Source organism: Oncorhynchus tshawytscha, linkage group LG09 (assembly GCF_018296145.1).
Source record: "Oncorhynchus tshawytscha isolate Ot180627B linkage group LG09, Otsh_v2.0, whole genome shotgun sequence".
NCBI lineage: Eukaryota > Metazoa > Chordata > Actinopteri > Salmoniformes > Salmonidae > Oncorhynchus > Oncorhynchus tshawytscha.
In genome coordinates, this window is record NC_056437.1 from 27,710,060 (window position 1) to 27,734,996 (window position 24,937).

The following is a 24,937-nucleotide window of genomic DNA, read 5'->3' on the forward strand; positions in this document are numbered from 1 at the left end:
GCAGCTCTGGCTGCTCTATGCAGACTGGCAGCTCTATGCAGACTGGCAGCTCTGGCTGCTCCATGCAACCTGGCAGCTCTGGCTGCTCCATGCAACCTGGCAGCTCTGGCTGCTCCATGCAGACTGACAGCTCTGGCTGCTCCATGCAGACTGGCAGCTTTGCCTGCTCCATGCAGACTGGCAGCTCTATGCAGACTGACAGCTCTGGCTGCTCCATGCAAACTGACAGCTCTGGCTGCTCCATGCAGACTGGCAGCTCTATGCAGACTGACAGCTCAGGCTGCTCCATGCAGACTGACAGCTCAGGCTGCTCCATGCAGACTGACAGCTCTATGCAGACTGGCAGCTCTGGCTGCTCCATGCAGACTGACAGCTCAGGCTGCTCCATGCAGACTGACAGCTCTATGCAGACTGGCAGCTCTGGCTGCTCCATGCAACCTGGCAGCTCAGGCTGCGTTGAACAGGCAGGAGGCTCTGGCAGCGATGTAGAGGAGGAAGGCTCTGGAAGCGTTGAACAGGCGGGAGACTCCGACAGCGCAGGAGAGGAGGAAAACGCTGGCTGCGCTGAACAGGCGGGAGGCTCTGACAGCGCTAGAGAGAAGGATGGCTCTGGCTGTGCTGAACAGGCGAGGCGCACTGAAGGCCTGGTGCGTGGTGCTGGAACTGGTGGTACTGGATCGAGGACACGCACAGGAAGCCTGGTGCGGGGAGCTGCTACCGGAGGACTGGTGTGTGGAGGTGGCTCTGGATAGACCGGACCGTGCAGGCGCACTGGAGCTCTTGAGCACCGAGCCTGCCCAACCTTACTTGGCCCGATGCCCACTCTAGCCCGGCTAATACGAAGAGCTGGTATGTACCGTACCGGGCTATGCACCCGCACTGGAGACACCGTGCGCTCACTAGCATAACACGGTGCCTGCCCGGTCTCTTTAGCCCCCCGGTGAGCACAGGGAGTTTGCGCAGGTCTCCTACCTGGTATCGCCATACTCCCTGTGAGCCCCCCCCCAATACATTTTTGGGGGTGACTCTCAGGCTTCCATCCGCGTCGCCGTGCTGCCTCTTCATACCAGCGCCTCTCCGCTCTCGCCGCCTCCAGTTCTTCTTTGGGGCGTCGATATTCACCAGGCTGTGCCCAGGGTCCTTTTCCATCCAATATCTCTTCCCAAGTCCAGAAGTCCTTTGATCGCTGCTCCTCACGATTAACAGGGAGAGTTGGCTCAGGTCTGACTCCTGACTCTGCCACTCTCTCCCCGAGCCCCCCCCCCAATACATTTTTGGGGCTGCTTTTCGGGTTTCTTTCTGCGCCGCCGTGTCTTTCTCTTCGACTCCATTCTCCTATAGCCCTCTTCGCACTGCTCCAACGAATCCCAGGCGGGCTCCGGCACTCTCTCTGGGTCGACCGCCCACCTGTCTATTTCCTCCCAAGTCGTATACTCCATACTCCTGCTGTCCATAACGTCCTCCCATGTCCATTCCTCCTTTCGCTGCTCCTGCTGTCGCTGCCTGTTACCACGCCGCTCGGTCCGGGTGTGGTGGGTGATTCTGTAACGGCTCTCTTCTATCTCCTCCTCTGACGAAGAGGTAGAACAAGGATCGGACCAAAATGCAGCGTGGTGATGATTCATGATATATTTTAATGAAGGAAAAAACAATACAAGCGGAAACTACAAAATAATGAAAAGTGAAATCCGAAACAGCCCTATCTGGTGCAAACACATAGACAGGAACATTCACCCACAAAATACACAGTAAAACCCAGGCTACCTAAATATGGTTCCCAATCAGAGACAACGAGAATCACCTGACTCTGATTGAGAACCGCCTCAGGCAGCCAAGCCTATGCTAGACACACCCCTAATCAGCCATAATCCCAATGCCTACAAAAACCCCAATACGACAACACAATAAAACAATAAACCCATGTCACACCCTGGCCTGAACAAATAATTAAAGAAAACACAAAATACTAAGACCAAGGCGTGACATTCGTAAAATAGGCTCTGCATTTCAGGAATCACAGTCGCAAGTACCCCTGGTGCACTTATCAATTATGTAGCCATTTAAACCTTGTATGTGAAATGTGAGTTTGTCTGAGGCAGGTCGGATTCGAGCCTGGTTGATGACAGTTGCTATCCAACGGAGCACTGCGATTGGCGGGGCTTAGCGAAGGATCAATTCCATAAGGAGTTGGCAAGAGAGCAGAAACAGTTTTACCCAGGCTATACCAGTGTAGGTCAATGTACCACACAGTATACTGATAGGTATCAACGTGCAGTAGTAAAATGTCCCGTTTTAAAATGGTTCTGTTTCTCCGTTTTAAAATGGTTCTGTTTCTCCATTATAAAATGGTTCTGTTCCCCAAACACGAAATGTGGGCTAAACATTGTTTCAAAATGATGTGCATTGACAAAAATATGACATGTTGCACTCTAGAACAGCCTTTGCAAATCTGCTTTCACTGCCACCAGCTACCTATCAATAAATAGAGTATGACAACTGGATAATGTGATACCTATAAAGCCCATTCTCTGTAAAGAAATCTGACTCTTAGAAACAATTTTCATATGTTTGTTGAGCACTTCCCCAAGGGATATGTAACAGAGCACCAAAAATATCTCTTTCCGTTGCCTTATTTGGGAGATCTAAGAATGGGAAAAACTCAATTTACTTCACAGCATTTCGTCCCTGAAACCATATGTCACTATGAATTATCTCACGCTTTTATTAGAATAGAAATAGTCTTTGTTTCTCATTTAGTTAGAATGATCTGTAGATGGTTGTTCAATGATTGATGTTTAAAGGTGAGCCATTTAGAGGTATATTGTGCATTTAAATGAATAGCCAAATGGTTTAAATAAAGCCTGAAAGTATTACATTCTAAAGTATTTTCTGACAATATCTGTCCAAAGAAGGTAGGGTTCCATTATCGGTAGCATTACAACAGTTCTACCAAGTACTGTAGCTTTCAAAATAGTGTCCTCTTGGCTCTTGCAGTGCCTGTTTATTATAAATATTATTTGTTTCTTCAGTGATGAACTTACTGCAGTGTACAGTATAATTCTTTGTTTTGATATATGAAATAATACAACACCATAAAACACTGGCGGAGATATGAAAATAAATAAGTTCATATTGCTATACATAAGGTATGTGACTTGATGTTGTTATTTCCTTTCACTCTCCTAGAGATGGACTTCTGTGAATCCACCCAGCTAGCGCGGCCCAACTACCAGGCAGAGCTTCGCTCTACCCCCCAGCACGGCTACCCACTGGGCATGGGCTCTGATGTGGAGACAGAAACAGAGGGTGGGACCTCGCCCGACCACGCCCTAAGACTCTGGATGCAGGAGATTAAATCAGAGCACAGCTCCTGTCTGTCCAGCAGAGCCAACTCTGTCCTGTCTCTCACTGACACCGAGCAGGAGAGGAAGTCAGACGGTGAGAACGGTAAGACCACACGGCAAGGAAATGCAACACCATGGGATTATACACCATTTATTTACATATCCCACTGTCTGTGTGTTCTTATCATTTCATCAAAATGTATAAAACAATAACCAATTTTTTGTTCATAACCTGCTAATAACTATGCTGTACGTAGGATTGAGCTTTGTTCAATAGGTAGCTGTGAATCTCACTATTTTCCCATAATTTCGCTATGAAAATAATGAAAATGGGTCCCGCTGCAGTAAAGCTAAACACTTCTGTTATGTTTTCCACCAAATCTGTCCATGATGTCAACCCAAGAACTCCATAGTGACCACTATTGCAAGGTGTCAGGTAAAACCTTTTGTAAGGCGGCAAGGTCCTCAAGGCATTGGGACCTACTGTACTATACACCATAAAGTGACAGTGTGTGTACTGCGACAGTGTGTACTGAGGAATATAATGATTTTGGGGTATGTATTTATCTTGAAGACCCAGGGATTCATTCAGCGGGTAATGAAAGCAAACAAAGAGCAGGCTCAGTCTATTGATCGTCAAGAGAAGTGATATTTGTATCAGGGATGTCACGCTCTTAATTCGCTATGCACACTCTTCAGTGAGAGGCAGAACGTTAGTGTGAAATTAAGTTTGCTTGTGTGAGGAACCTTTTCCAGGGTCAAGTCTGATGAGAGAAAAGAGTGAGTCTGTAGCAGCCTCATTTCTCATGTTGAGGTCCATTCAAAATATGAATTCAGACAGCAGTGTTAGTTACCCATTTCAGGTCTCCAACAGCTGTAAAAAAAGATATATATATATATCAACATACAGTATGTGGAGGACAGAATAAATCAAGTAATAATTTTATTTATATCAGCTTGTTATTTTGAATGTTTGTCTCAAAGTGCTTTTACACGAGGTTCATGCATGGTGTCATTTTGTGGTAATAATGGAAGAAATAGAGCATCACCAGAGAACATTATTAATAAACAGATGCAGATGAGTTGTTTTTGAGAGTGTAAGCTGTGGACTGGAGGGTACTGTCTGCTGTGATGCAATGTTACTGCCATCCAAATGTACTCCTTAGCCTTCACATTGACTATTTATCCTGCCAGAAATGTGCGTTTGTGAATGAGTGTACAAAACATTGAGAATACGTTGTTAATATCGAGATGCGCCCCCCTCCCCTTTTGCCTGCAGAACAGCCTCATTTCATTGGAGCGTGGACTCTACAAGGTGTCCAAAGCATTCCACAGGGATGCTGGCCGATGTTGACTCTAATGCTTCCCACAGTTGTGTCAAGTTGGCTGGATGTCCTTTGGGTGGTGGACCATTCTTGATACACACAGGAAACTGTTGAGCGTGTAAAAAACAGCAGTGTTGCAGTCCTTAACACAAACTGGTGCAGCTACCATATATACCCTGTTCAAAGGCATTTTGTCTTGCCCATTCACCCTCTGAATAGCACAAATACACAATCCATGTCTAAATTGTCTCAAGGTCTAAAAATCCTTCTTTAACCTATCTCCTCCCCTTTACCTACACTGATTGAAGTGGATTTAACAATTGACATCAATAAGGGATCATACTGTAGCTTTCACCTGGATTAATCTGGTCAGTCTATGTCATGGAAAGAGCAGGTGTTCCTAATGTTGTACAGTCAGTGTATGTCTGCTGGGAAGCATGACCACGTTAATTGCTGAGGTCATTACATAGACAATGTTGTCATTGTTGTTGCTTTATTATTAATATTGCCTTATTGTCTTTTTCTGCACCAGAATGTCCCTCAGCATTTATTTATTCTCAGTCAGAACGATTATCACTCTAGGGAATAAATATTGCTGTGTGGTGGGAAAAAGGCTGTGTTTGAAGTGGGAATATGTTGGGCCTTGTCTTTCTCTTACCGTCCCTGACTCCTGCTGATCTGTTAAGACTGACAGACCAATGGAAAGGAAGAGCAGGATGGTGTTTTGAACTGGCATGGCACTGATGAGGTATGTGATCTGAAATTTTAATGAGCTGCAGCGCAGAGGGAGGTTCAGATGCAGTTTACCTCCCTCCCTGAGTTAATGTCTTGGCTCCTCACTATTAAAGTATCTAATGCTATTCCTCCCCATGTAGAAAAATATTATCACTGTTTCTTAATGCAGTATTTATCAGTTTACTCTGAACGGATCTGACCTTTATACTCCCTTGGAAGAAACCAATTGCTCTTGTTATATTTTGGCAACTTGATGTCACAGTACTCTGTCCTCTCCTGGTATTTCATAGCTTATGTTGGGTAAATACAACTATTGTTCTGTAAAGGATTACCATGCATGTAAAACCACTGTGGATGAGTGTAGAAATGAATGCTATGCACCATAGACAAGCATGAAGGCTAAGAATGAATGAAAAGGCTTCTTGTTATTCTTTGATTTGGAAAGGAGTGGCTTTGTCCAGTTCTTCAAGGGTTTGAAAGTGTTATTTGAAAATCTGCTATGGTCAGGCTGTACATTATATATTAGCATATTTGGTTCATATATCATACAGCACATTTGGTTGATTGCCATAAACCCTCCTCTTCGTTCTATGCTTGTGTACCCCTTCAGAACAAACACAACGATATCTAATGCCAAACATTGATGGATTATGCCCCATTGTGGCTGTCACATGCATGTGTGAGGTTGTCCTCAAGATAATAGTTGAGGTTATACCCTTGGCCAGCAGTGTTAGAAATCATAACACCTTAGTAGTAGTAGTAGTAGTAGTAGTAGTAGTAGTAGTAGTAGTAGTAGTAGTACATGGGCACTTTCATGTTATGAACAGTATGTCTCTCTGATGGATGGCTAACTACAGTACATTCTAGGCAGAACCTAGGAAATATTGATAATTTGATTCTAGAATAGCTGTACAATAATTCCATCTTGAGTCATATTCGCTGTGTGTATCTATTACCCTGCATGAGCCTACATTTTCACTGGTGTCAATCATAGCAGCAACATAAATCTGTATGCATCACCTCCCCCTGTGCCTTGCACCACCAAAGGGTTTCGTTTTTTTTTTTTATGTTCCTGAGAAATTCAGAGCTGAAACAGCCAAAACTCCGCAAGCAAAATTATCGAAGGAAAAGATTCCCATCCGATCAATATCTCCTTATTTGTAAAGTGAGACTTTGTGACAGATTATACATTAATGCTTCGCCTGGATTGAGCTCCCAGTAATAAAACTACAGGAGTAACTCACTCGGTCATTAATGGATTTATAAGAAAGGATTTGCCAAAAACAATTTGACCCTGTGTTTCAAAAGTTCAAGCTTCATACTGTAGCTTTATATACAGTATGAGTTCTTATCTATCAATTCATGTATTCTTAATTTCTCAATCCAGTTCATGCTTTATAAGTACTTCTGTAATGTTTTGAAGTGAGGGGTTAAATAGCTGATGGGTAACAGACGGTATAAATAATCCCAAAACGCTTCCCATTAATGGATGATGCTCATGTGTACTTCATTTTCCGGATGAGGTCTACAGTATAGATGTTGTCGATGGGTTGAACAGTATTCTTGTTACAAGACAAAATGTTGTAGAGTTGATCTACATCCTAAATGTGTCATGATGTTGAGGATTTTACAATTTTGCCTTTATTCCAATCCATGTACTACAGCATATTGTATTTATCTTACAAAGATATTGCAAATGTAGCTCAGAGCTGTTTTGCCATCTAAACTTTTACTACATTTTATATTGTCTTTATGTTTTATTTAGTGTAATACTTTATCAGAACTAGAACAATCTTTTGCTTCCTTGTTTTGATATACAATGATGCAACATCTATTTGTTTAAGTTGTTCATGCCAATGTGTACAGAGTAAGTACTATGCTGTACACAAACAACAAAGTTTATTTCCTCTCTTGGTGGAATGCCACATAACAAACTGGCCTGGATCCATTCCAGGAGTGGTCTTGTGGGATTTGGTGTGAGATTAGGCCATGTACAGCGGTCCCCTGGACATCTTGTGTAAATGCATTTGGCTTTTAGCTCCTGAAGCCCAGCCTCTGGTGAATTATCGACCATTCCATTCGTCACCTCAGAGGGTCTTTAGCTGATATGGTACTACAACATGTCCCTGGGCAATTAAATAGAAATATAAGGCAATAATCAGGACCATATTTGTCTGTGTGTCTGAAGGGCTCCAGAAACAGACATAAGTAGTCATGGGCTGATTATATTCCCTGTGCAGAAGAAAGTTAGTGCAGGGACCCTTTGCATGTTTCAAATGTGATTTTAACTGCCTTGTTCTTTACATTTGGATCAGATTTCCAGGAGACAATGACAGTATCTTGTAGAAAGTAAAAAAGCATAATAAAGAATCCACACCTCTGGGTTTCATCCCACTGCATTGTGAAATATATCTCATTTATATGAATTATGCTCTATATAACATTTGTATTCAAGCTGTGGTGATAAAGTTCTCTCTCAAACTGTCCATCATGTAATTTAATACAAGTTTAACAGGTGACAAGCCTTAATCTAAAATTCATACCAAAAAGGTATTATTTGTTCAATTTGTTTTCTCCCCCTTCCATTTCATGCCGGAAAATTGGCAGGAGTGAAAATGAGAAAATGAGAACCTGAGCTCTGCAGTGGTTCAATAAGATGATTCTATTAATTATTAATATTTTAACGGCCCCCATATGCCAGGACTGATATTGTGTGATGGATTCACATCTTTGAATTAATTTCATCAGTTTAATGTAAAGTGTCGACATCAGAGCCATCCTCCTCTCCCTCTGGCTACTCTGAGACTAGATGATTGGGGGCTGTGAGACACACGAACCCTCGGTAGACGGACACATCAAATACCCTCCTAATGACTGACTGAGACTCCGTTATGGAAACGTATGAGCCATATCAGTCTAAATAAAGCAGACGAGCTTGAACAATTTCATCAGGAAAACATCAAAGGGAAGGATTACACCAAACTGTTAAATATGAGATGAATTAAGAGCATTAGACAGAATACCGTGGTGTGTATTCCTCTTAGGATGCTAGCTTGTTTATCATTAGATATTAGCTTGTGCCCTTTTACTTTTACTTAATGTTTTTTGGCTGTAATGATGATGGTTTTAATGATCAGGGAAGTTACTCACTGTAACGACAGTGCTGGCTGAATGTATGGCCTGATTATAGGGGTCATTATTTAAAGAGACTATGTTGTCTAGATTTCTGACAGATGTGGGCTTTGATGTTTTGGGGTGTATCGTATGTCTGTATTTGGAGTAGACGGTCCATCTGATTGGACTATGCACTCTTAAAAAAGGGTTCCAATAGGAATATTCGGCTGTCCTCATGGGAGAACCCTTTAAAGTGTTCTACCTGGAACCAAAATGTTTCTACCTGCAACCAAAAAGGGTTCTTCAAAAGGTTCTCCTATGGGGACAGCCGAATAACCATTTAAGGTTCTAGATAGCACTTTTTTTCTAAGTGTGCTCAAGTCAAGACTGTCAGCCTGTCTGCGTCAGAAAGTGACATCTTTTTGATGCATTGTGGGCCTTATTGTCTTGGATATAGGATATTTTACGTGTCTGATTGAATTGTATTATTGCAATTTGTATTATTTTTCCAGTGGAAAACAGTTCTTTGACTGATTCCGTCTCATTGTTTTGTCTTTTGCATCCGGAGCCTTTCTGTCGTCAACCCCACAGTACAGAAACAAAACAAATTGTTTATCATTCTGCAGAATTACCATGCCATTCTTGTGAGGGAAATGTACACTGAGGAGGTTGTTGAATCAGACGTAACTTTTTTTCGCCCCCAGATTAGAGACTTCAGAGCAGGCAGCTCCAGTGATGATGAGCCTGATTAATGCTAAAGGTAGCAACCAAGAGAGATCCCTCATATGTGTCTGCCTCTGCTGTCTGCCTGCTGGAACAGCCTGCATGTCAAAGCTGAGGCTTCTACATCTGCCACTGCCGCCTGATGCTGTCTCCAAGGTCTAAAGCAGCCTGTCTGTCCTGGCTATGAATGATACTCTTTTAAATGCAATTGATGTGTAGTTACAGATGTAGGATCTTCATTTGAGCCAGTTTTCTACAGCAGGAAAATAATCCTGCAGCAACAGGAAATTTGAATTATTGTGTGGACTATAATGAATAGACATTTTTTGTAGGGGTTGATACATTTTTCGTTAGGGCAAATCAAGTCTCATCAAGTTTGCATTTCCTGCTGTGCAGGCAAATTCTCGGCAACAAAAGAGTGATCAAACTAAGATCCTACATCTGTATTTTATTTCCAATTTACCCATAATATACTTCACAGGGCAGTAGATGTGTCACGGTCTGACCATCGTTCGTATGTGTTTTCCTTGTTTTAGTGTTGGTCAGGACGTGAGCTGGGTGGGCATTCTATGTTGTGTGTCTGGTTTTTCTATTTCTATGTTTGGCCTGATATGGTTCTCAATCAGAGGCAGGTGTTAGTCATTGTCTCTGATTGGGAACCATATTTAGGTAGCCTGTTTTGTGTTGGGTTTTGTGGGTGATTGTCCTTAGTGTCTTGATGTCCTTGTTCTGTGTGTATGTGCACCAGTATTAGGCTGTTTCGGTTTTCGTTACGTTTATTGTTTTGTAGTGTTTGTATTTAGATTCGTGTTGCTTCAGTTTAATAAACATGGATCGCAATCTACACGCTGCATTTTGGTCCGACTCTCCTTCACCACAAGAGAACCGTTACAGAATCACCCACCACAACCGGACCAAGCAGCGTGTCAACAGGCAGGAGCAGCAGGAGAGGAGGCAACAGGAGCAGCCCAAAGAGGAGTACAGTATGGACTATACTTCTTGGGAGGAGATAGACAGGTGGGCGGTCGACCCAGGGAGAGTGTCGGAGCCCGCCTGGGATTCGATGGAGCAGTGCGCGGAGGGTTATCGGAGAATGAGGTTGGCGAAGCAAGCACGGCGGCGCGGACGGAAGCCCGAGAGTCAGCCCCAAAAATGTATTGGGGGGGGGGCTCACAGGGAGTATGGCTATGCCAGGTAGGAGACCTGCGCAAACTTCCTGTGGTTACCGGGGGGCTAGAGAGACCGGGCAGGCACTGTGTTATGCAGTGGTGCGCACGGTGTCCCCAGTGCGGGTGCATAGCCCGGTGCGGTATATTCCAGCTCCGCATATCGGCCGGGCTAGAGTGAGCATCGAGCCAAGTGCCATGAAGCCGCTCTACGCATCTGGTCTCCAGTGAGTCTCCTTGGGCCGGCTTACATGGCACCAGCCTTGCGCTCAGTGTCTCCGGTTCGCCTGCATAGCCAGTGCGGGCTATTCCACCTCGCCGCACTGGCAGGGCGACCGAGAGCATTCAACCAGGTAAGGTTGGGCAGGCTCGGTGCTCAAGAGCTCCAGTGCGCCTGCACGGTCTATCCAGTACCACCTCCACACCCCAGCCCTCCGGTAGCAGCTCCCCGCACCAGGCTTCCTGTGCGTGTCCTCGGTCCAGTACCACCAGTGCCAGCATCAGGCCTACAGTGCGCCTCGCCTCTCCAGCGCTGCCGGAGTCTCCCGCTTATCTAGCGCTGTCAGAGCTTTCCTCATCTCCAGCGCAGCCGGAGTCTCCCGCCTGTTCAGCGCAGCTAGAGCCTTCCTCCTCTACAGCTCTGCTGGAGTCTCCTGCCTGTTCAGCGCAGCCAGAGCTGCCAGTCTGCATGAAGCAGCCAGAGCTGCCAGTCTGCATGGAGCAGCCAGAGCTGTCAGTCTGCATGGAGCAGCCAGAGCTGTCAGTCTGCATGGAGCAGCCAGAGATGTCAGTCTGCAAGAAGCAGCCAGAGCTGTCAGTCTGCAAGAAGCAGCCAGAGCTGTCAGTCTGCAAGAAGCAGCCAGAGCTGTCAGTCTGCATGAAGCAGCCAGAACTGTCAGTCTGCATGAAGCAGCCAGAGCTGTCAGCATAGTTAAAGTGGCATAGTTAAAGTGGCTAGTGATACATGTATTACATAAGGATGCAGTCGATGATATAGAGTACAGTATATACGTATGCATATGAGATGAATAATGTAGGGTATGTAAACATTATATAAGGTAGCATTGTTTAAAGTGGCAGTTGCCGTACCAGGCGGTGATACAGCCCGCCAGGATGCTCTCGATTGTGCATCTGTAGAAGTTTGTGAGTGCTTTTGGTGACAAGCCGAATTTCTTCAGCCTCCTGAGGTTGAAGAGGCGCTGCTGCACCTTCTTCACGATGCTGTCTGTGTGAGTGGACCAATTCAGTTTGTCTGTGATGTGTATGCCGAGGAACTTAAAACTTGCTACCCTCTCCACTACTGTTCCATCGATGTGGATAGGGGGTGTTCCCTCTGCTGTTTCCTGATGTCCACAATCATCTCCTTAGTTTTGTTGACGTTGAGTGTGAGGTTATTTTCCTGACACCACACTCCGAGGGCCCTCACCTCCTCCCTGTAGGCCGTCTCGTCGTTGTTGGTAATCAAGCCTACCACTGTTGTGTCGTCCGCAAACTTGATGATTGAGTTGGAGGCGTGCGTGGCCACGCAGTCGTGGGTGAACAGGGAGTACAGGAGAGGGCTCAGAACGCACCCTTGTGGGGCCCCAGTGTTGAGGATCAGCGGGGAGGAGATGTTGTTGCCTACCCTCACCACCTGGGGGCGGCCCGTCAGGAAGTCCAGTACCCAGTTGCACAGGGCGGGGTCGAGACCCAGGGTCTCGAGCTTGATGACGAGCTTGGAGGGTACTATGGTGTTGAATGCCGAGCTGTAGTCGATGAACAGCATTCTCACATAGGTATTCCTCTTGTCCAGATGGGTTAGGGCAGTGTGCAGTGTGGTTGAGATTGCATCGTCTGTGGACCTATTTGGGTGGTAAGCAAATTGGAGTGGGTCTAGGGTGTCAGGTAGGGTGGAGGTGATATGGTCCTTGACTAGTCTCTCAAAGCACTTCATGATGACGGATGTGAGTGCTACGGGGGCGGTAGTCGTTTAGCTCAGTTACCTTAGCTTTCTTGGGAACAGGAACAATGGTGGCCCTCTTGAAGCATGTGGGAACAGCAGACTGGTATAGGGATTGATTGAATATGTCCGTAAACACACCGGCCAGCTGGTCTGCGCATGCTCTGAGGGCGCGGCTGGGGATGCCGTCTGGGCCTGCAGCCTTGCGAGGGTTAACACGTTTAAATGTCTTACTCACCTCGGCTGCAGTGAAGGAGAGACCGCAGGTTTTCATTGCAGGCCGTGTCAGTGGCACTGTATTGTCCTCAAAGCGGGCAAAAAAGTTATTTAGTCTGCCTGGGAGCAAGACATCCTGGTCCGTGACTGGGCTGGATTTCTTCCTGTAGTCCGTGATTGACTGTAGACCCTGCCACATGCCTCTTGTGTCTGAGCCGTTGAATTGAGATTCTACTTTGTCTCTGTACTGACGCTTAGCTTGTTTAATAGCCTTGCGGAGGGAATAGCTGCACTGTTTGTATTCAGTCATATCACCAGACACCTTGCCCTGATTAAAAGCAGTGGTTCGCGCTTTCAGTTTCACACGAATGCTGCCATCAATCCACGGTTTCTGGTTAGGGAATGTTTTAATCGTTGCTATGGGAACGACATCTTCAACGCACGTTCTAATGAACTCGCACACCGAATCAGCGTATTCTTCAATGTTGTTGTCTGACGCAATACGAAACATCTCCCAGTCCACGTGATGGAAGCAGTCTTGGAGTGTGGAGTCAGCTTGGTCAGACCAGCGTTGAACAGACCTCAGCGTGGGAGCTTCTTGTTTCAGTTTCTGTCTGTAGGCAGGGATCAACAAAATGGAGTCGTGGTCAGCTTTTCCGAAAGGGGGGCGGGGCAGGGCCTTATATGCGTCGCGGAAGTTAGAGTAACAATGATCCAAGGTCTTTCCACCCCTGGTTGCGCAATCGATATGCTGATAAAATTTAGGGAGTCTTGTTTTCAGATTAGCCTTGTTAAAATCCCCAGCTACAATGAATGCAGCCTCCGGATAAATCGTTTCTAGTTTGCAGAGAGTTAAATAAAGTTCGTTCAGAGCCATCGATGTGTCTGCATGGGGGGGGATATATACGGCTGTGATTATAATCGAAGAGAATTCTCTTGGTAGATACTGCGGTCTACATTTGATTGTGAGGAATTCTAAATCAGGTGAACAGAAGGATTTGAGTTCCTGTATGTTTCTTTCATCACACCATGTCACGTTAGTCATAAGGCATACGCCCCCGCCCCTCTTCTTACCAGAAAGATGTTTGTTTCTGTCGGCGCGATGCGTGGAGAAACCCGTTGGCTGCACCACCTCGGATAGCGTCTCTCCAGTGAGCCATGTTTCCGTGAAGCATAGAACGTTACAGTCTCTGATGTCCCTCTGGAATGCTACCCTTGCTCGGATTTCATCAACCTTGTCAAGAGACTGGACATTGGCAAGAAGAATGCTAGGGAGTGGTGCACGGTGTGCCCGTCTCCGGAGTCTGACCAGAAGACCGCCTCGTTTCCCTCTTTTTCGGAGTCGTTTTTTTGGGTCGCTGCATGGAATCCACTCCGTTGTCCTGTTTGTAAGGCAGAACACAGGATCCGCGTCGCGAAAAACATATTCTTGGTCGTACTGATGGTGAGTTGACGCTGATCTTATATTCAGTAGTTCTTCTCGACTGTATGTAATGAAACCTAAGATGACCTGGGGTACTAATGTAAGAAATAACACGTAAAAAAACAAAAAACTGCATAGTTTCCTAGGAACGCGAAGCGAGGCGGCCATCTCTGTCGGCGCTGGAAGTCTTCCTCTCACTCCTGAGCTTCCCCTCAGTCCCGAGCTTCCCCTCAGTCCCGAGCTACCCCTCAGTCCCGAGCTTCCCCGCAGTCCCGAGCTACCCCTCAGTCCCGAGCTACCTCAGTCCGGAGCTGCCCCTCAGTCCAGTGGGGCCCGTTGTTAGGTTTCCTAGGCCAAGGTTAGCGGCGAGTGTTGCCACTCAAGGGACGCTAAGGAGGTGGACTAAGACAATTATGGAGTGGGGTCCACGTCCAGCGCCAGAGCCGCCACCGCGGACAGATGCCCACCCAGACCCTCCCCTATAGGTTTAGGTTGTGCGTTCGGAGTCCGCACGTTGGGGGGGGGGGTTCTGTCACGGTCTGACCATCGTTCGTATGTGTTTTCCTTGTTTTAGTGTTGGTCAGGACGTGAGCTGGGTGGGCATTCTATGTTGTGTGTCTGGTTTGTCTATTTCTATGTTTGGCCTGATATGGTTCTCAATCAGAGGCAGGTGTTAGTCATTGTCTCTGATTGGGAACCATATTTAGGTAGCCTGTTTTGTGTTGGGTTTTGTGGGTGATTGTCCTTAGTGTCTTGATGTCCTTGTTCTGTGTGTATGTGCACCAGTATTAGGCTGTTTCGGTTTTCGTTACGTTTATTGTTTTGTAGTGTTTGTATTTAGATTCGTGTTGCTTCAGTTTAATAAACATGGATCGCAATCTACACGCTGCATTTTGGTCCGACTCTCCTTCACCACAAGAGAACCGTTACAAGATGGATAGATACAAATAGATGATGAATGGATGAAAATGTGTACATTTAGGGAGCCCTTTGGCTGTTTTATTATTGTTCAACATAATTTGCCTACTTATAAAATAATGCCTTTTTAATGAATTCTTAAAACCCCCCAGTATTAATATTTAATTTTCAATATCTAAAGCCTAATCAGAATAAGCCAGAGAACAGGAAATGAGGCTCCATTTTAGGATAAGTGCAGTTATTATACCACTCTGTCTTAAAATTTGAGGAAATGGCTAAAATTAAAGAATTGGTGAAATGTGCTAGTTGGTGCAGTTTCCCCACTGCAAAGGCCCAGCTCTAACACTAGCTAGTGTGTTTGTTTGGTGATAATTGACATGTGTGCTGACTGCAGCACCATCAGTGTCCTGCTGAACAAACATGAGGAGGTCATCCACCTGCCAGTACAGGCTACTAGGCTGGGGAGTGAGGATGAAGTCCTCTACTACAGTGTTGTTCTACGTTGATCCTCCTACGTTGATCCTCCCGTTTATACAGGCAGCCCAATTCTGATATTTTTTCACTAATTGCGTCTTGACATTTTGCCAATAATTGGGCAAAGATCAGAATTGGACTGCCTGTGTAAATCCAGCCCTGGAGACACACTGTGCACCCTGGATTTACCTCCAGCTGAGTATCAATTAGACACTCATTAGTAGATCTGATTGGCTAAGGCCAACCAATTCGCTGGAAGATGACTCTGAATCGCCTGTCTAAGACATGTTGATAGACATATTGCCTACATCAATCTACACACAATTCCCAATAATGACAAAGCAAAAACAGTTTTTTTGAATTTTTTGCTCATTTATAAAATAAACTGAGATATAAAATTGACTAAGTTTTCAGACCGTTTACTCAATATTTTGTTGAAGCACCTTTGGCAGCAATTACAGACTTGAGTCTTCTTGGGTATGACAATACAAGCTTGGCACACCTGTATTTGGGGAGTTTCTCCCATTCTTCTCTGCAGATCCTCTCAAGCTCTGTCAGGTTGAATGGGTAGTGTCGCTGCACAGCTATTTTCAGGTCTCTCCAGAGATGTTTGATCGGGTTCAAGTCCGGGCTCTGGCTGGGCCACTCACAGACATTCAGAGACCTGTCCCAAAACCACACCTGCGTTGTCTTGGCTGTGTGCTTAGGATCAAGGTCCTGTTGGAAGGTGAACCTTAGTCACAGTCTGAGGTCCTGAGCTCTCTGGAGCAGGTTTTCATCAAGGATCTCTCTGTACTTTGCTCTGTTCATCTTTCCTGACTTGTTTCCCAGTCCCTGCTGCTGAAAAACATCCCCACAGCATGATGCTGCCACCCACATGCTTCACCGTTGGGATGGTGCCAGGTTTCCTCCAGACGTGACCCGTGGCATTCAGGCCAAAGAGTTCAATCTTGGTTTCATCAGACAAGAGAATCTTGTTTCTCATGGTCTGAGAGTCTTTAGGTAACCTTTTGGCAAACTACAAGCGGGCTGTCAGGTGCCTTTTACTGTGGAGTGGCTTCCGTCATGCAACTCTACCATAAAGGCCTGATAGGTGGAGTGCTGCAGAGATTGTTGTCCTTCTGGAAGGTTCTCCCATCTCCACAGAGGAACTCTGGAGCTCTTACATTTAAGAATGATGGAGGCCACTGTGTTCTTGGGGACCTTCAATGATTCAGAAATGTTTTGGTACCCTTCCCCAGATCTGTTCCTTCAACACAATCCTGTCCCGGAGCTCTATGGACAATTCCTTCAACCTCATGGCTTGGTTTTTGCTCTGGGACCTTATATAGACAGGCGTGTGCCTTTCCAAATCATGTCCAGTCAATTGAATTTACCACAGGTGGACTCATATTGACATGTTTCAAGATGAAGAATTGTGTCAATATGATCAATGAAAACAGGATGCACTTGAGGTCAATTTTGAGACTCGTAGCAAAGGGTTTGAATACTTATGTAAATAAGGTATTTCAGTTTTAGATTTTTAAAACATTTGCAAAAATGTCTACGAAATTATTTTCATTTCGTCATTTTGGGGTATTCTGTGAAGATTTATGAGGAAATAAATGTATTTAATCCATTTTAGAATAAGGTTGTTATGTAACAATATGCAAAAAAAGTCAAGGGGTCTGAATACCTTCCGAATGCACTGTATATGGCCCTCTTCCTGCTGAAACTATTTTTTTGTCTTTCACCCTGAAGTCGTCTTCCTCTTCTGAACAGTCACCCATCAAAACTGTGCCCTTTTTACCACTTCAAATGTCTTTCTCTCCAACTTTGCTCTGAACAGCTATGTTCAGTAAGCAGGAAAAAGCTTGCAGACAGACACAATGGAAGAGATCCAGACCAACATATTAAGCTGCCAGAGCTCCTAATCTTGTCCATATCATTCTCCTCCATAGAAAAACTCCCTCATCTGCAATCTGCCACTGGATATGCTTGTTAACAATGCCTGCCCTGCCTGTGTCTTTTCACTCATAAATTCCTCCTTGCCGCTTCTTTGCCATCATTACTCCTAGATGATGACTCTTTCCAACCCCCACACTCCCCACATTCCTGGCAGTCATGGACTTATTCCTATTAGTCCTTTTTCATCCGCCATCCACTGCTCCAAATACGTTCACCCTCCCCAGTACATCTCATGTAGACCCCCCCTTCTCCCCTCCTGGACCCCCCTCTCACCATTTCTTCCTCCCTTCTCTGCCCTCTGTTCTTTTCTCAAGAGCTGTTCTCTTTGGCTTAAAGCCATCTCTATCTATATTCCTGCTCCACTCCCTCTCACACCATGAAATATGAAAAGGACTCAAAAATAACATAAATTAGTGATGATCAGACGCAGCCAAGTTAACAGACCTCATATGGCTCTTAGAGCAGTTACAAGTCTAAGCAGGGTTTTTCATTCAGGAGTTGGAACTCAAATTGGAATGTCAGCTTAATGACCACAATAAGCAATAGCCTATTCTCTTTTTCTGGATCTTCCATACAACGTTAAAATGGCAGCTCTAAATTTGACCCTCATTAAATATAGACGGTTGGCATCTTCTGACTCCCTGGCTTGCACAGTCTTTTTTCAAAATGTAATTATGAAATGCATAAGCTTCCTCATCTCAATCCGACACCACCAAGACCTAACTTTATGAGCTGCACCAAGTTTATATTCATAGATCTCTCCAGAGGTGACAGCCCCACCAAATCATAATGATCATTGTTTTGATTCTCTTACATTGCTCAGGAAATAAAGTGGCGTTTTGAGTTTTTAAACTACGTTGGGGAAAATGAACATTTCACAAAAATCCATGCCCTCTTCAGTTGCATTGTTAGTGAAGAGGAATTGCCATAATTGTATGTCTCTCCAGCATCTCTCTGAGCATTCATTGGACTAAGGTCTTCTCCCTGGTTCTTTTAGAAGAGTTAGAAAATGGTCTTGTTTCAGAGTTATAATCAAACAAACTTTGGATGTGGTTTCCATCAGAATGACTTTTTATTCTGTGCATGGCTGCAACTGTGGCAGTAGTTTATCTTCAGCTTGGTTGACAGGCGTTATGCCATCCTACCTCCTACTCATAAGGGTAGATGATGATGCTGTTGCCGCACACAGACACAGCACAACTCTCCCAGTGAGTGTCGGTGAGAGCGGGCGATAATGTGGCTTGCTTTAGGAAGAAAGCATAAGGCTTCAGTCACATGGTAAATGGAGGCATCACTCTGGGGAACGGACATATTTTCTAAAGGACTGACACATCTGGCTCTCCTGGCTCCACTGGAGAGATTCATTTGCTGCTTGTTTGTGTAATTAGGGAGGTTAACATTCAACACTTTAACAGTCTCAAGAGCAGCAAGAATCTCGTAAAATAAAGCACAGAAAAGGGATTCAACATATTTAAAGATTAAATGGTTTATTTCAATTGCATATTATACACATGTAAGTCTCCTCTTCTGGTTCCATTGCGGTCGTTGCAGTCGGGGGTTGGTGGGGGGCTGATAGATTTTTATCCAACTCTCTTAATTATCGGCTTTCGTTTCCTGCCACTTGGAACTAGGTCTGTCTTAGGGATTTATTTGATATTCAACGAGAACCTGGATAACAATGCTGGAAATCTACATTATACACTGTACAAGGGGTGAGAGAGAGAGAGAGAGAGAGAGAGAGAGAGAGAGAGAGAGAGAGCGCACTCCCACTTGGCCCAAATGCTAATAATGTTCTACTCCCCTGCAGATGCTCATTGCTACTGTCTGCCCTGGAAAACACAGAACAACACCTGTTTCATTTGTTTGGTCAACAGGCCCTTTGATAACATTTTCTTATGGAGCTTTCTGCCTTAATCCACCAAAGTCAAACATCTATTTGCAATGTCCCCAAATTCCATTATGATTTCGGTAATAGAATGGCAGCGGTGGGCTCTTATCTGTTTGAAATGTCAGGAATGATAATGGATTGACCTCCGACAGAATGCGTAATGCTGGCAAACTGGGGCTGGCTCTTGCTGTTGTCACACACCACACACACACACATGCATGCACGCATACACAAACACACACACACCACTTTTATGCCTGCATTGTGTCTCATTCTCTAGGGTTCTACAAAGCATGGGAGGTTTCATCTTCTTGGTCTCTCTAAATGCAAATTCAGACATTTGTTCAAAGTGATTATGTTTTATATGTGCCATGTGATAAAGATATACTGTTATAGAAAATGATAATAACAGGTTTGGTAGAAATGGAACGGTTCAGACTATTTTAATTATCAGTAATTTGTAGTTGCGGAATTTAATTGAAGAATGAATAGATTGAATCACCTCTATTCCTCTGATGAAATGAATACACTCGATTATTTGTTTGTGCTTGTTGTTGTTATGTGTCCATTGGTGCACATATTCAGTGTTATAGTGTAATGACTGCATGAATGGAATGGTTCTGTTATAAAACAGCATCTGATTCAGGCAGGAACATCTGTACTGGTCCCCTGGGATGCAGAGACAGACGAATGGAATGCTAAGACCACAGAAAGCTAATACATAGAACACTGGATCCCTTTGGCATTCAACCTGCGTATGTAAATGCAGTGTCCAGGTCCATGTTAATGTTTGTTTTATGGAAACGTAAAACCAATAAAGGGCCTGCACACTATCCTGTTAATCTAGACCAAGATTTTCTATGAAAACGCCGCAAATAAAACAGAGGAAGCAAGTGTGTCTAGTCCCTGTCCATGGATTTGTATGGCTTCATACAGTAGCAAGTTTGAAACTTTAATTTAATTCAACATTACAGTAACTAAATCTACATGAATGTATCACTTAACATGCAAGTGGGATACAGTGTAAATAATATGCATGGGAAACAGAAGAATACAAATGTAATTCATCTCTTTCAACATGTTAAAGTATAATATTCCAGGCTAATGATGATAGTCATAACATACAGAAGCAACATGGTCATCTTAGATCATGGGGTTTTAAACAGACAAATCAGTGTTTCCAGCCCTCCCCCATTAGATTCCAATGTCAAAATTCATAATTATTTGACATGATGAGAATTCACCTGCTGAACATTTACAAATGCTTATTACACTGATAAGCTGATCCTCTTTGATACTCCATCATCAAATGGCAACATCAAATGTTTTTTTTAACCTTTATTTAACTAGGCAAGTCAGTTAAGAACAACTTCTTATTTTCAATGACGGCCAAGGAACAGTGGGTTAACTGCCTGTTCAGGGGCAGAATGACAGATTTGTACCTTGTCAGCTCGGGGATTTGAACTTGGAACCTCCCGGTTACTAGTCCAACGCTCTAACCACTAGGCTACCCTGTTTGATTTGCGCATGTCTGAAAAAGGTACAGAGGAAAAAGGTATGGGAAAAATGGGTAGCTCCATATTCATGTTATTTGACATAAACCTTTACAGTAGGCTTACTAAATCCCTTTATATTAATTGATTAATCTTATCTTAATGATTCATTGATAATGTTAAGGATTTTCTGTCAGAACGAGCCCTCTGGCTAATGTCGCTTTCTCCTCTTGATGGCAGTAGATAGTCAGCATTCCTCTCGGGACCCAGGAAAATGGATGCATCATTGGCGTAATCGTTAGGCTGGTAGAGCTCTCTGGTTTGGAGATTCTGAACGCAAAACTTCAATATTTCCCTAAGGCATTGTCCAAACACATTTGCCAAAAACACATTTGCAATATCTGAGATAGCAGGGTTGGTGAGCACTGCTGTGATTACTCAAAAGCCCTCTCTGACCTGAAAGATCATTCCAAGTAGTATAAGATTTCAAGAGTGTCCTCACTTTGCCAATGCATTCCATTTCTCTGTGCGTCTGTGACGTGAAATAAAACATTGGCACGGCTATGGAGCAGCATCTGAAATATTGACACTAGCAGAGACCTTTCCACCCTTCATGCAGGCCCCTAAAAAGTGATATGTGTCGCTGCTCTGAACAAACACATGGCTGTGGCACAGGCAGCTGGCAGTTCTGAGGAGTTGAATTGAAAATCCACATAATAGGTGCTTTTCCCTTTGCCGCGAGTCAAGCTTATCGCAGAGTGCACACTAACCACCCTGAGAATTAGCCTTCCTCACCCACTATTGTGCTGTCAGGAATGCAAATGATGACCCATCTAAATAAAGATTGGCTCCGTCGCCATGATGTATGAAGTGCTTTTGGCTAAATGTACTGCTCTTGAAGTGATAAGATTGTGCACAGGTGTGTCTAAAAAGTGCCCTTTTTGGGTGGGAGTGTGTGCAGTCACAACTAGACCCTTGAACAAAACCAGACTTTGTTCTTTGTTATCTCTATTTATTTCAAATCAAATTTGTATTTGTCACATACACATGGTTAACAGTATATATATATATATATATGCGAAAGTGTATGTTAATGCGAGTGTAGCGAAATATATATATATATATAGTATATATATATATATATATATATATATATATATACAGAATATATATATATATATATATATATATATATATATATATATATATATATACAGTATATGGTTGTATATATATAGTATATATATATATATATATACAGTATATATATATATATATATATATACAGTATATATATATATATATATATATATATATATATATATATATATATATATATATATATATATATATATACAGTATATGGATGAGCGGCATAGGCAAGATGCAGTAGATGGTATAGAGTACAGTATATACGTATGAGATGAGTATTGTAGGGTATGTAAACATTATTAAAGTGGCATTATTTCAAGTGACTAGTGATACAATTATTAAATCAATTTATTAAAGTGGCCAGTGATTTGAGTCTGTATGTTGGCAGCAGCCTCTCTATGTTAGTGTTGGCTGTTTAACAGTCTGATGGCCTTGAGATAGTTTTTCAGTCTCTCGGTCCCAGCTTTGATGCACCTGTACTGACCTTGCCTTCTGGATGGTAACGGGGTGAACAGGCAATGTTGTCCTTGATGATCCTTTTGGCCTTCCTGTGACATTGGGTGCTGTAGGTGGAAGGAGGGCAGGTAGTTTGCCCCCGGTGATGCGTTATGAAGACCGCACTACCCACTGGAGAGCCTTGCGGTTGAGGGCGGTGCAGTTGCCATACCAGGCGGTGATACAGCCCGACAGGATGCTCTTGATTGTGCATCTGCAGAAGTTTATGAGGGTTTTAGGTGACAAGCCAAATTGTTGCGCTGTTGCGCCTTCTTCACCACACTGTCCGTGTGGGTGGACCATTTCAGTTTGTCCATGATGTGTCTTTCCACCTTCTCCACTACTGTCCCTTGGATGTGGATAGGGGGGTGCTCCCTCTGCCGTTTCCTGAAGTTCACGATCATCTCCTTTGTTTTGTTGACGTTGAGTAAGAAGTAATTTTTCTGACACCACACTCCGAGGGCCATCACCTCCTCCCTGTAGGCTGTCTCGTCGTTGTTGGTAATCAAGCCTATCACTATAGGGTCGTCTGCAAACTTGGTGATTGAGTTGGAGGCGTGCATGGCCACGCAGTCATGGGTGAACAGAGAGTAAAGGAGAGGGCTGAGAACACACCCTTGTGGGGACCCAGTGTTGAGGATCAGAGGGGTGGAGATGTTGTTTCCTACCTTCACTACCTGGGGGTGGCCCGTCAGAAAGTCCAGGACTCAGTTGCACAGGGCGGGGTCGAGACCCTGGGTCTCAAGCTTAATGATGAGTTTGGAGGGTACTATGATGTTAAATGCTGAGCTGTAGTCAATGAACAGCATTCTTACATAGGTATCCCTCTTGTCAAGATGGGATAGGGCAGTGTGCAGTGTGATGGCGATTGCATCGACTGTGGACCTATTGGGGCGGTAAGCAAATTGCATTGGTTCTAGGGTATCAGGTAGGGTGGAGGTGATATGATCCTTGACTAGTCTGTCAAAGCGATAGTCATTTAGTTCAGTTACCTTTGCTTTCTTGGGAACAGCAGCCTGGGATAGGGATTGATTGAATATGTCTGTAAACACACCAGCCAGCTGGTCTGCGAATGCTCTGAGGACGCAACTAGGGATGCCTTCTGGGCCGGCAGCCTTGCGAGGGTTAACACATATAAATGTTTTACTCACGTTGGCCATATTGAAGGAGAGCCCACAGTCTTTGGTAGCGGGCCGTGTCAGTGGCACTGTATTGTCCTCAAAGTGCGCAAATAAGTTTTTTAATTTGTCTGGGAGCGAGACGTTGATCTCCGCGACGGGGCTGGTTTTCTTTTTGTAACCCGTGATTGTCTGTTGACCCTGCCACAAACGTCTCATGTTTGAGCCATTGAATTGTGACTCTACTTAGTCTCTATACTGACGCTTTACATGTTTGATTGCCTTGCAGAGGGAATAGCTACACTGTTTGTATACGATCATGTTTCCAGTCACCTTGCCATGATTAAATGCGGTGGTTCGCACTTTCAGTTTTGCGCGAATGCTGCCACCAATCCACGGTTTCTGGTTAGGGAAGGTTTTAGTCACAGTGGGTACATCTCTAATGCACTTCCTAATAAACTCACTCACCGAGTCAGAGTATACATCAATGTTATTGTCTGAGGCTACCCGGAACATATCCCAGTCCACTTGATCGAAGCAATCTTGAAGCGTGTACAATATTTTGTTTAAAATTTTGAATACATGCACATTTTTAAACCTTAGTCATTTACATGTATTTTTCTTTGAATTTTCCTTTCAAGCACGTCTGAATTGCCTACTGCTATAGACTAGATATTAAACGTGTACAAAAACAACTACGATTAGGGCCTCCACTCTGATTGGAGCCAGAGCTGCATGGTAAACTGTGAAGAGAGATTGCATGATGTGGGAAATCTTGTTATCGAGTCCTTAATGAGAGTGGGAGTCAGGGCAGCAGGTGTTATAATAACCGGGGCTCTGAGCTGAGCCTCAAACCTGCTGCGGATTTACACACCATGTTGTGTGACCTCCCATAATCCAGCCAGTGCACACCAGTCACAACATATACCAGGACTGTTGACTGTGAGATTCAAGTGTGCTGTTTTATATTTACCTTTCATAATACAGGAATTAAAGCACAAATGCCTTTAGTGCCCTCTCTCAATAGAAGCTTCTAGTAGTAGAAGAAGGATACATTTAATCCTGTTCTATGGGCCAGTGGGACTACAAGCTCCATGTTTCTACTGCCCTGATAAATGTAGCTGCTGTATTTTAATTATGCTGTCTTTCATTGCAAACATCTAGCAGTACTAATGCAGATTGAGTGGTTGATTGTATTCCTTGTCTGGTTTTGACATCTCTCTCCTTATATTCTCATCTCCCTTCCCAAGACATACAGAATGATCAACATCCCATTTTGTTCGATTTTTAATTGAGCTGTCAACAAACATGAATTAGTTTACAAATCTAACAACCATGAAACCTTGTATATCTTTGGATTGAATTGAGACACAAATTGTGAACATTGATGATTTTTTGAAAATGCTATCAAAAAGCCATGATGATGCAGTTATGAAAAAGTATGGAGAAATAACAATGAGACAATGT

At 44.0% G+C, this 24,937-nt stretch overlaps 1 protein-coding gene across 1 annotated transcript in view; it reads left to right on the forward strand.

Moving 5' to 3' along the window:
• tenm1 (teneurin transmembrane protein 1) overlaps positions 1-24,937 on the forward strand; it is a 225,126-nt gene that overhangs the window by 45,807 nt on the left and 154,382 nt on the right. Inside the window, exon 3 of the mRNA XM_042326725.1 lies at positions 3,187-3,447. Within this exon, the coding sequence (XP_042182659.1) occupies positions 3,187-3,447 (261 nt within the window). The remainder of the gene's footprint in view (positions 1-3,186; positions 3,448-24,937) is intronic.